The sequence below is a fragment of the Siphateles boraxobius genome, unplaced genomic scaffold, assembly GCF_051911475.1.
Source record: "Siphateles boraxobius isolate OS27281-9 unplaced genomic scaffold, OSU_SipBor_1 9, whole genome shotgun sequence".
Lineage (NCBI taxonomy): Eukaryota > Metazoa > Chordata > Actinopteri > Cypriniformes > Leuciscidae > Siphateles > Siphateles boraxobius.
Genome location: NW_027509219.1, coordinates 373,388 through 385,406, shown reverse-complemented (window position 1 = coordinate 385,406; position 12,019 = coordinate 373,388). Strand labels below are relative to the sequence as shown.

The 12,019-nt window shown below is 40.5% G+C and overlaps 2 protein-coding genes across 4 annotated transcripts in view; one reads left to right on the top strand and one right to left on the bottom strand.

The window, feature by feature from the left end:
* Window positions 1-12,019, top strand: part of phyhip (phytanoyl-CoA 2-hydroxylase interacting protein) — a 277,032-nt gene that overhangs the window by 106,073 nt on the left and 158,940 nt on the right. The gene's annotated exons all lie outside the window — the stretch shown is intronic.
* Window positions 1-12,019, bottom strand: part of vps13a (vacuolar protein sorting 13 homolog A) — a 95,311-nt gene that overhangs the window by 15,548 nt on the left and 67,744 nt on the right. For all 3 annotated transcript variants that reach the window (XM_077223658.1, XM_077223659.1, XM_077223660.1), the window contains 6 exons: window positions 11,852-11,966; window positions 10,729-10,842; window positions 7,551-7,696; window positions 6,207-6,288; window positions 5,983-6,096; window positions 2,322-2,397 (listed from right to left, as the gene is read on the bottom strand). In XM_077223658.1, the coding sequence (XP_077079773.1) occupies window positions 2,322-2,397; window positions 5,983-6,096; window positions 6,207-6,288; window positions 7,551-7,696; window positions 10,729-10,842; window positions 11,852-11,966 (647 nt within the window). The remainder of the gene's footprint in view (window positions 1-2,321; window positions 2,398-5,982; window positions 6,097-6,206; window positions 6,289-7,550; window positions 7,697-10,728; window positions 10,843-11,851; window positions 11,967-12,019) is intronic.

Below are 12,019 nucleotides of genomic sequence, written 5' to 3'. Positions count from 1 at the left end.
CCACAAGCAGACACAATAAAGTTTAAAAAACCACAAGCAGGTTATAACTTGTGTGTTTTATGTCATAGATCAAAACTATCAGAATATATTTAGAGGCTTTGTTAACCACAGACCTTATTTCAGGCGATTTAGCAAAAACCCATTCAAAAAACCCATAGACTTTAGGGCGAGGGAACCGGAAGTGCTAAAATGCTAACTCACTTTCCCGCGTTTTGGCCTACAAAGTGACATCATAACTTTGGCACTCTATTGGCCGACGCTGGTCACATGATTACCACGAAACATGCGCGTGTGATGCTGACGCAGGAGCTGGCCAATAATAAGCCTGCATTCTGGCGTAGAAACCAGGAAGTGCTGCACTGTTTACACTCAGTCAACAGCGTAGTAGAGTGACGTGGAAGAGATTGTTGAATAAAGTCGTTTTACTGTTTTTTTTTAGCACAGTAAATTTATTCTCGTCGCTTCATACAGGGTTCCCACATCTTGGTTAACTTCAAATTCAAGGACCTTTCAAAGACTGTCCAGGTCCAATACCCTCAAATTTAAGGACTTAATGTGGGGACACATGTGTTGAGTCCAACAACAAAGGTTGAGGTACATTTGTAGTAGTTTCGTGCGCACGTGAACGTCATGGCAACGTACAGCTAAAATGTACAGGAAACGCTTAACGTAACGCGTAAATGCGCGAAACTAACGTAAATCAAGCAAGCTAGTGTGCATAGGCCACGAAGTGTTGGCGAAATAACACATTAGCGGACCGGAGGGAATAATATGAAATTTTATCCAGAAAACTTCTTGCTCAACATAAATTCGAGCACTCTCAAGGACCTGTCTCTATTAGGGATGTCAATTTTCACAAATTCTATGATTGATCGTCCTTTAAATTAACGATCAATTAATGGATTAATCGTTAGCCTTAATACTGCATGACAGGGACTGCAAATGCTTCTCAAAACTACATTTTCCTCACCAAATGAATGAGAATGGTTTTTAATCTAAATAAAGGGCTAGTAGGATTGTAAAATATTTCGAAGTGATTGATCATTTAATTGAATTAATTATTGAATTATCAAATAACGACTAATACAATGTGTCACCAACGGCGTCTCAGATGCTAGCTTGTCAGAATGTGTGACTGTCGTGGACGCGCTCTTCCTGGAACAACACAAATTCACTGAATTCACAACGATTTAATAAAATGGCGTTCTCATGTTTTGTAATATGACAATCCCAATTATCGTTATTATTAGCCGTGCATTGCCGTTTGAGCTGCATGCGCTGAATGAATACCGGTAAACTGGAGCACTTTGATAGCACGTTATTTAACTCAAAGAAACGCATCCTATGTGAGATTAATCGGATATATACAAAATAAACATAACATTACAAATTACATCTGCACAAAATTACGATAATGCATAAGTGAATTTGCATGCCATTGCGTGCCATTCAGAAAGACTCATGCTGTGTGCAAGCGCTCTTCCTGGAGCAACACGACACAGCAACTAAACCAAAATAATTCAGTGTTTTATTACAATATTGTTCTCTTTATAATAATGTTATGTAATATGACAGTCAATATGATTGTCAATATGAGCTGCGCGCGGTGAAGCGGATCACCGTACACTTTACTACATACATTTTTAACCAAATGCATCCTATATGAGATTAATCAGATATAGATAGGCCTACACAAAATAAACACAATACTACAACTTACATTTGCACAAAACAAAAGGCTGCGAATTGCACACGCAACCTTATAGTCATGATGGTGTAAAATGGTCCCAAACATAACTCTGGCACGCTCGCTTTACATGTTTGGCGGTTGAGCAGCTCGCACGTCCATGAACCTGCTTAATCGATGATCGATACATTTTATCGATTAAATTTATTATCGACAATTAATCGATCGTCGATTAATCGTTAACATCCCTAGTCTCTATGTATGTTTATTTTCAAAAACTTTCCAGGGCCTTGAATTTTTTTATTCAGATTTCCAAACTTTCAAGGATTTCAAGGACCCGTGGGAACCCTGTAACATTAAGATTGAACCACTGTAGTCCCATGGACTATTTTAATGATGTCTTTACTACCTTTCTGGGCCTTTAAAGTTGCTATGACTTTGCTGCCTATGGAGGGTCAGATAGTTCTCGGGTTTCATCAAAAAGATCTTAATTTGTGTTTCAAAGATGAACGAAGGTCTTACAGGTTTGGAAAGACACAGAAATTTCCTTTTTGGGTGAACTAACCATTTAAGGAAAGAGTCTGTGAATTCATAACTTCAAAGATCACAATGGTTGCAAAAAGAGAGTACGTACCCACAGCCCCTCCAACCAGAGCCTTCACCCCGAGTGCCATCCCTTCCATAAACTCCTCTGGTCCCTGTATGGCACCCTGACACACACACACACACACACACACACACGGTTGAGGCCAGTAAAACACACTACACACTCTTCTCCAGTGTAGTTTTTGAGTATTGTTGAGCTGTTTCCATATGAATATTGCATAAAACATTTGTGAAGAAGCGTTTCCATCCCATGTGTTCAAGAGAATAAAATCGGCACTACCTAGTAAACTGGCGCAAAATATCTGTAATAAAAATCAAAGATGTTGCATTCGAGGAAGCCACTGTGGCTCTTATTTCCCACACCATGAATGACTTTCGTAGTTATTATTATTATTATTATTATTATTAAGCAATAAACGCTGTCATGTTCTCTTGCGTTGGGATTCTGGTGTTTGGGAATTGTGTGAGACGCTTCTGGAGGGAATTAAACCAAATCATTCTGATGACAGATTGCGATTGGTCCGCTGGCTAGTCCAGTTATCCAATCACAGCCTCGGTTCTCTGTTGAGGCAAAATCACATGAGTGTTTTGATGCGCATCGAGGGAATTATTCAGTATAAGCGTTTCCATCGTATTTTATGCACGTCTTCTTACCGGAGAGAAAAATGTATCCGCCTCAATTGAGCGCATAGTGTTTTATGCTCATTTTTAGAATCTGTGTATCTTGGTGTTTTCCATCCAAAATTTGCATAAAATAGGTGGATGGAAACAGATTGAGATACTATTATAGTTTATATATATATTTACTTATACTAATACTTATACTAATATACTTATTATTATTTTTAAATGTCTATATAGTTTTTATTAATTTATTTCAGTTTTAGTTATTTCAGTACATCGAGTTAAAAATGTATGCTTTGGCAACTAGCTAAAATAAAATAAAAATATATAAATAAATTTAATTTATTAAAATTTATTCTATTTCAGTTAACATTTATATTATTTATGTCACGGATTTTCAGGAACGAACCCAATTGCAGACAGTTTGCTGACACACAAGGTTTATTGATAACAAAAAGGGAAAACAAAACCCCACGAGGGAGGAAAAACAGCACAGGCAAAGCAAAAGACTAACAACAATAGACTAAGACTTAAACATAAAACTTCACAGGAACAAAATAACTATAACAAGAAAACTTCTTTGTTTAGACAGAACTCAAGACAAGGTACTCACAAGTATTACCGTGTGTGGATACGCACACAATCAATCACAATGAACCAGCACAGGACAGCAAACACAAGGGGATAATATAGGGAGAACAGATAACGACAGCAGGTGACACTGATCAGGCAATGAAGACAAGATGAGGATAACAAGGGGGCGGGGAAAGAGAACGAGACAACACAAGCACACAACCCAAAATCAAGGCCATGTGCCTGCACACAAAACATGGGTCTGTCATGATCCTGCCTCAAGACTAGAGAAAGGAAATGACAAGAGGGCAGAATCATGACAGAACCCCCACCTTAAGGAGCGGCTACCAGACGCTCCAAAAGAGGACATCAAACACGAGACATGACAGACTGGGAAACAGACACAAACCAACAAAACATGACAAATAAAAGCAACGGCATACAAGAATATACAATAATGGGGTTGGGATGCATCAATAAAAATAACAAACAAGGGAGGGGGGGTGGGGGAACAAGAAAGTTCATAGGTGGTCGACCAGGGAGGGTAGGAGGACTGGGGGTCTTGGGTTTACGGGACAAGGGTTGAGGACGAGGAATCCGAGCTGACTTGGACGGGGAGACACATGGAGAAGCCTTGGGGGAATCAGACTGGGACAGGGTGACACATGGAGAAGTGCTAGGAGAACTAGACTGGGAAGGAGACGGTACAGGACAAAAGACAGGGCAAGATGTAGGCGACTGTGGGGCGGAGAAGGGCAACACTGTGGCTGGCTGAAGAGCAGGAAAGGGGTCAGTGTACTCAGTAGCAGAACCAAAAACAGCGCTCATCATATCAGATTCAGAAGAGGCGCTACTCATGTCAGACTCTGAACCTGCGATGTCTGCAGCTGACACTGGAAACGAGTTGACGGGAACAGATCCTAGAACAGTGTTGTCTGAAACCGGCTCGGGAACAGCGCTGGCAGAGACTGGCTCGGGAACCGCGCTGGCAGAGACTGGCTCGGGAACCGCGCTGGCCGAAGCATTGCCCTCAGCAGCTGGTCCAGGAACCGTCGCAGGTTCAGGGGAAGGAAGAGACGGGGAACGGGAAGCCCCCTTCCTCCTCCTCTTTCTCCTAGGGCGGGAAGCAGAGACCATAGCCGGATCTGTGACCAGTTGGGGAAGCGCAGCAGGTGCCGTGTCGGGTAGAAGAGGAGGTTTCTCTGGGTGGGTTGACTCAGTCGCTGAGGACTCTGAAGGGGACTCCCACGAGGTCCGCCTCCCTCGTTTTCCACGAAGACCGAAGGAAGAAGATGGAATCTCAGGAGTCGTGGAGGAGCTAACCTGGTTCCCAAACGTCACGACGCCTAACAAACGACCCTCAGGAATAACAGGCAGACAGGCAGAAGGTGAAGACCTCGTGGAGGAGCCCTGCAGCTCCTCCTGACACAAACGGTCCACCACTTCCCAAAACGGACGGCGAATCAGCCCCTCCCGTTCAGTCAAAGGAGGAGGACCATTGAGACCTGCGATGAAGTATGAGTTGAGGAGGATCTCAGGCAAGAACCTCCTCCTCTCTTCCACGGCCTGGGCATACTCTCTCAACGACCTCTCTCCCTGGGGGGAAAACGGTGCCTTGCCACCCTTCATGTCGGAGGTAGTCGACAGCCACCATTGTTCAAGGGGATCAGATTGTCGCTTGGCAGAAAAAGACAAACTGTCTGCTGGGTTCTTCTTTGGCTGGTTCATTCTGTCACGGATTTTCAGGAACGAACCCAATTGCAGACAGTTTGCTGACACACAAGGTTTATTGATAACAAAAAGGGAAAACAAAACCCCACGAGGGAGGAAAAACAGCACAGGCAAAGCAAAAGACTAACAACAATAGACTAAGACTTAAACATAAAACTTCACAGGAACAAAATAACTATAACAAGAAAACTTCTTTGTTTAGACAGAACTCAAGACAAGGTACTCACAAGTATTACCGTGTGTGGATACGCACACAATCAATCACAATGAACCAGCACAGGACAGCAAACACAAGGGGATAATATAGGGAGAACAGATAACGACAGCAGGTGACACTGATCAGGCAATGAAGACAAGATGAGGATAACAAGGGGGCGGGGAAAGAGAACGAGACAACACAAGCACACAACCCAAAATCAAGGCCATGTGCCTGCACACAAAACATGGGTCTGTCATGATCCTGCCTCAAGACTAGAGAAAGGAAATGACAAGAGGGCAGAATCATGACAATTTAAAGTAACAATTTTTACAGTTTTAATTAATTTAAATTTATTAATGAACTATAATAACCATGCTCTCCACACAGTGTATAAACTTTGTATAAATATAAATATAAACACACATGAATAACTGAATAGTTGTGCTCAGTAAAAAAAAGTAATGTGGGTTTGAAACTTTCATTTAATTTCAAAACTTGTAATTTATAGGGTCACAAATGTTGTATCTCATCAAACGCTGTGTGTGAAGAGTTAAAGTTGTACCTGATACGGTTCATAAAAGAAGGCCTCGACACCTTCAGACAGACCGCGGATCAGTCCGAATGGATTCCCAAGGACGTCTAAACCCAAAACCAGAACATACATCTGTTTGATGGCCTAAAACACATAAGACACAAGCACAGATACATAAAAACAGGTACTTGTAATGTATGCTTTAAACACACTGATAAAGCAGCAGTCTGTGAAGGTTAAAGGTGAAAGGTCACCTGTTTGGAGTAATGGCGCACGACCTCCCACTGAAGCTGCTGAGTGGTGCGAAACTGGTACGTCAGCTCAAAAAAGGCAAGTCTAGAGAAAGAAAGGACACAAATGCATACATTTAAATTTAAATAAAAAAAACAGTAACATATTACAATACACTGGGTACCGTATCCCACAATTCAATGCCCTTCATAAAATTTCCAATTTTATGAAGATCAATAAGAAATGTATACTTTTAACAATCAAAGATACAATAAAGTGCTCTAAAGTGATCAAAAAGATACAAAAGATTTCCATTTCAAATTAAAAGTTTCTTTTGAACTTTCTATTCTTTTAAAAAAACTATCAATATTTTCCACAAAAATATTAATATATTATTTCAAATGATAATAATCAGAAATGTTTCTTCAAATCAGAATATTAGAATGATTTCTGAAGGATCAAAAGGGTTTAAAATGATCAAAAATACAGTAAAAATAATTGTTTTGAATTTGAATCTAAGTAAATCCAGACTTGGTGAGCAGAAGAGACTTCTATCAAAACAGATCCTTTACTTTTGAACCATATTATACCACAATATCAAACTATTGATATGTTGAGTAAAGACAGTTTCACACAAAAATGGACAAAAACACAAAGTAAACATGAATGTATGAGATGATATCTGGTATCTAGTACATAATTGATTATGCAACATAACGAGGCTATATGACAATGTATACTACACACTGCATATTGATTCACATACCAATTTTAACAAGTATTAAACACCTGAGGGTTACTATCATTCACTAAAACTATTAAAAACCTTTGAAGTCAAGCTAAAATAAAACAAATATTAAGTAGAAAAACTTGTTGCTTTGCCAACTAACTGAAATGACAAAAAAAAATGAAATAACTTAAACTGAACTAGAACTAAATTGGAAATAAAAATAAATTAAAACGACTTGTAGTACTATTTAAAAATAAATTAATAAAATGACAAATGCACATAAAATTAAAGAAAAAATATGAATATAAAAGAATAATAGTATATAAATAATACTAGCATACAACATACTGCTCATTATGCAGTAAAATTGGCATGCTATATTTCATTCTGAGGACTGTAGAGCTAATGACCAAGATGCCTTTCTGATCATGAGTTTTTCTACAAGCTTCATTTCTAGCTAACTTGTTTGTCCACTAGAGGACAGTGTGGGAGAGTGAAGATTGAGTTTCACAGCATCCAACCACCCGTGAAATCCACAAACCCCGATGTGTGATCTGAGGGTTTGGCTGGGCAGAATGAGGAACTGCAGGGATGTAAGGCCACAGTGAGAACGAGTGCTGTGAGTCAGTGTAAGTACTTGAAGAGGACGTCCTGAGCGTCAGTGAGCGTCGCTCCGATGCTCTTCAGCAGGAGGTGCAGAGACTGGACGGGGATGAACTCGGCCTCTCGCGCTTTCTTATTCCCGTCTTCACCAGCGGTGCTCAGAGAGAAACTCAAGTGAAGCTGCCACACACACGCACGCGCACGCGCACACGCACACACACACACACACACACACACACACACACACACACACACACACACACACACACACACACACACACACACACACACACACACACAACAATGTACACTCAAAATGTGCTGATTTTGGTTTTTCGTCTTCAGTGACCAAAGTTTGTCATAAATATTAAACATTTATGTTTGCAACCCTCTACGCACACCTTGGCATAAAAATTGCCATTGGCTAGTACATTTTTTTGGTTACTCGCCAGAGTGATATACTATTATATATATATATATATATATATATATATATATATATATAAATATTATAAATATTAATAAAAATTGTTAAATGTGTTGATTTTACAAATGCATTCAACAGGGCTTGACATTAACTTTTTTGCTCAGCAGCCGCTGTGACTAGTGGTTTTCCAAAGTTACTAGCCACTCAGCAATTTCACTGGCCACAATTTTGACATCGATACCATGGAGAGAAACTGACATATAGATATTTCGGTCCCACTTTATATTAAGTGACTTTAAGTACTATGTACTTACATTGAAAATAATAATTTGATACGATGGACTTATTGTGTACATAAATGTTTTAACATTGTACTTATATTTGAAAAATACCTGCATGTAATTACAGCTGTAATTAATTTATGTAATTACATTTGTAATTACACAGTTGACCCTTCCCTTACACCTTAACCCAGCCTTGAACCGACCCATACCACCACACCTGACCCTAAACTTACCCGTATCACACACACCTGACCCTAACCTTACCCGTATCACACACACCTGACCTTCACCTTACCCGTATCACACACACCTGACCTTCACCTTACCCGTATCACACAAACACCTGGCCCTAACCTTACCCGTATCACACACACTGACCCTAACCTTACCCGTATCACACACACCTGACCCTAACCTTACCCGACCCTAATCTTACCCGTATCCTGACCCTAACCTTACCCGACCCTAACCTTACCTGTATCACACACACATGACCCTAACCGTACCCGTATCACACACACCTGACCCTAATCTTACCCGACCCTAACCTTACCTGTATCACACACACCTGACCCTAACCTTACCCGTATCACACACACCTGACCCTAACCTTACCCGACCCTAACCTTACCCGTATCACACACACCTGACCCTAACCTTACCCGTATCACACACACCTGTCCCTACCCTTACCCGTATCACACACACCTGACCCTAACCTTACCCGTATCACACACACCTGACCCTAACCTTACACGTATCACACACACCTGTCCCTACCCTTACCCGTATCACACACACCTGACCCTAACCTTACACGTATCACACACACCTGTCCCTACCCTTACCCGTATCACACACACCTGACCCTAACCCTACCCGTATCACACACACCTGACCCTAACCTTACCTGTATCACACACACACCTGGCCCTAACCTTACCCGTATCACACACACCTGACCCTAACCTTACCCGACCCTAACCTTACCTGTATCACACACACCTGACCCTAACCTTACCCGTATCACACACACCTGACCCTAACCTTACCCGACCCTAACCTTACCTGTATCACACACACCTGACCCTAACCTTACCCGTATCACACACACCTGACCCTAACCTTACCCGTATCACACACACCTGACCCTAACCTTATCCGTATCACACACACCTGACCCTAAGCTTACCCGACCCTAACCTTACCCGTATCACACACACCTGACCCTAACCTTACCCGACCCTAACCTTACCCGTATCACACACACCTGACCCTAACCTTACCCGTATCACACACACCTGTCCCTAACCTTACCCGTATCACACACACACCTGTCCCTAACCTTACCCGTATCACACACACACCTGTCCCTAACCTTACCCGTATCACACACACCTGACCCTAACCTTACCCGTTTCACACACACCTGTCCCTAACCTTACCCGTATCACACACACCTGTCCCTAACCTTGCCCGTATCACACACACCTGACCCTAAGCTTACCCGTATCACACACACCGGTCCCTAACCTTACCCGTATCACACACCCCTGACCCTAACCTTACCCGTATCACACCTCAATAGCAGCAAAAGTGTTTTACAACACAACCTGAACACAATAAGTACATTGTATTTATTTTTCGATGTAAGTACATAGTACTTAAAGCCACTTAATATAAAGTGTGACCGATATTTTTTATACAATCCAATATCTCATAATTTGGCAGCAGGAATATTAGGCTGTTGTCACTTTAACACCCGATGCACGGATCCAATTTACTGATACACATGCGTTTTCTTTATCAACTGTTTACTTTCACTTAAAACATTACTGACTGTGTTTACGTGAATACTCGCCAAGACTGGCATTTTGACATTATTTTGTGTGTATTTGACTGTTAAAGCAAAATAAGCAGCAAAAAATGACTCACTTTAGTTCTTAGAGGTGGCTTTATGTGCCGCAATTTTGGTGTGAGCACAAAATGAGTAAAATTATACACAATACGCGCAATCCCACTCTGAAATTCAAGCTCTGCAACACCAACAATATTCAGCCGGAGCAAATGAAAGGAGTGAGTGAGGAGAGCCGGGTTTATGTGTCACTCGCAGTCAGAGAGATGAGAGAGAGGAAGAGTAGCTAGTATCGTGTGTCTGTTCTGTGGGAAATGAGTATTCGAAGCGTCTCAGGTATTTCATTATCGATATTGAAAAATCTATATTTTTGACAACACTACATTGCACTTGGTTTATTATTTCAGATGCTTTTTTAAAAGACTAAAAGACTTAAAGTCTTTAAAAGACTTTAATTTGATTAAATATCAAATTTAACCTGCCAAAGTGGCTCGTAGGAGTGACTGCATTAAAATACTGAAATCCACCCGCATTTGGTGTGTTGGCGGCTGTTAATGTCAAGCCCTGGCCTTCAATGAATCAATATTACACCTTTAATATTTCTGTGTGGTCACAGTGAATATGTCAATAAGTTTTGGTAACTGACCTTTATGGGAGAGATGTGGAAGTACTCGTACAGGCTGATGGGGGACGTGTCTGTGGCTGAAACATGATTCAGCTCAGTCTTCAGATACTCGATGTCCTTCTCAAACAACTCCACCTAAAGCACAACACCACAACAGACATACAACAACAGATCAATCACTACCGGTCAGAAAGATTTTTTTCATGTTTTTGAAAGAAGTCCCTTGCTCACCAAGGCTGCATTTATTTATTGTAAACCATTATACAATTTACAATAACTGTTTTCTATTTAAAAAGATTTTATGAATGTACTAAATTTATTCATGTAATGACTGAATTTTCAGCATCATTACTCCAGTCTTCAGTGTCACATGATCCTTCAGAAATCATTCTAATATGATGATTTGCTGCTCAACAAACATTTCTGATTATTATCAATATTGAAAACAGTTGATTGATAGAAATAGATAGTTCAAAATAACAGCATTTACTTGAAATAGAAATCTAATGCAACATATAAATGTCTTTTCTGTCAATTTTGAGCAACTTAATGCATCCTTGCAGAATAAAACTAATGTTTTTTTGTTTGTTTTTTGAACGGTGGTGTATGTAATATAAAAATACAACTAGAGAAAGTGTGGGTGAAGTAGAAGCAAAAGTTAATTATGAACATAATTGAAGACTTCAGATGCAAAAGCCTCTAAGTCCATCTGAAGATTTTGTTTAATATTAATATTTTTTATCAGGCTCCTATGTATAGGTTTCTACCCAAGTAACCAGCATTTCTGAATGGGCTGAGGCTAGGATTTAGTGAGTTTGAAGTGAAAGTATTTCATGAGCGTATACTATGTGCGGAGAGAGCATTCACTCAATATTATTATCTCATTTTTGACAGAGGAGGCTTTTGCATCGGAGGTCTTCATATTGTTCAGCACTGAAAAGCATAAATAAAGAGGCGTTCTAATTAAAACTGCACCATTTAGAGTAACTTTAAATAAAGTTCGACTATTCGGATAAATTTCAAGCATCAAATCTCTCATGGGGGAAAGCTGTTCCGGTGATGTGTATGATTAATCATTAATGGAGTTGCAGCCCATTCAGAGCACTTCATATCGATCACTTGTGAGGTTTTCTAGGAGCATTACCTCCTGTTCAGATGTGACGGCACTGGCGTGCTCGGCAGTGAGAAGCTCAAGTATGGCATAGAGGAACCCGAGATCCATCCGCAGGTCCATCTCCTGAATCAACACTTTAAAGTATCTGTATGGACAAAAATGAAACATGTTTTGCCATTTGTTTGAGAGAGAGAGATA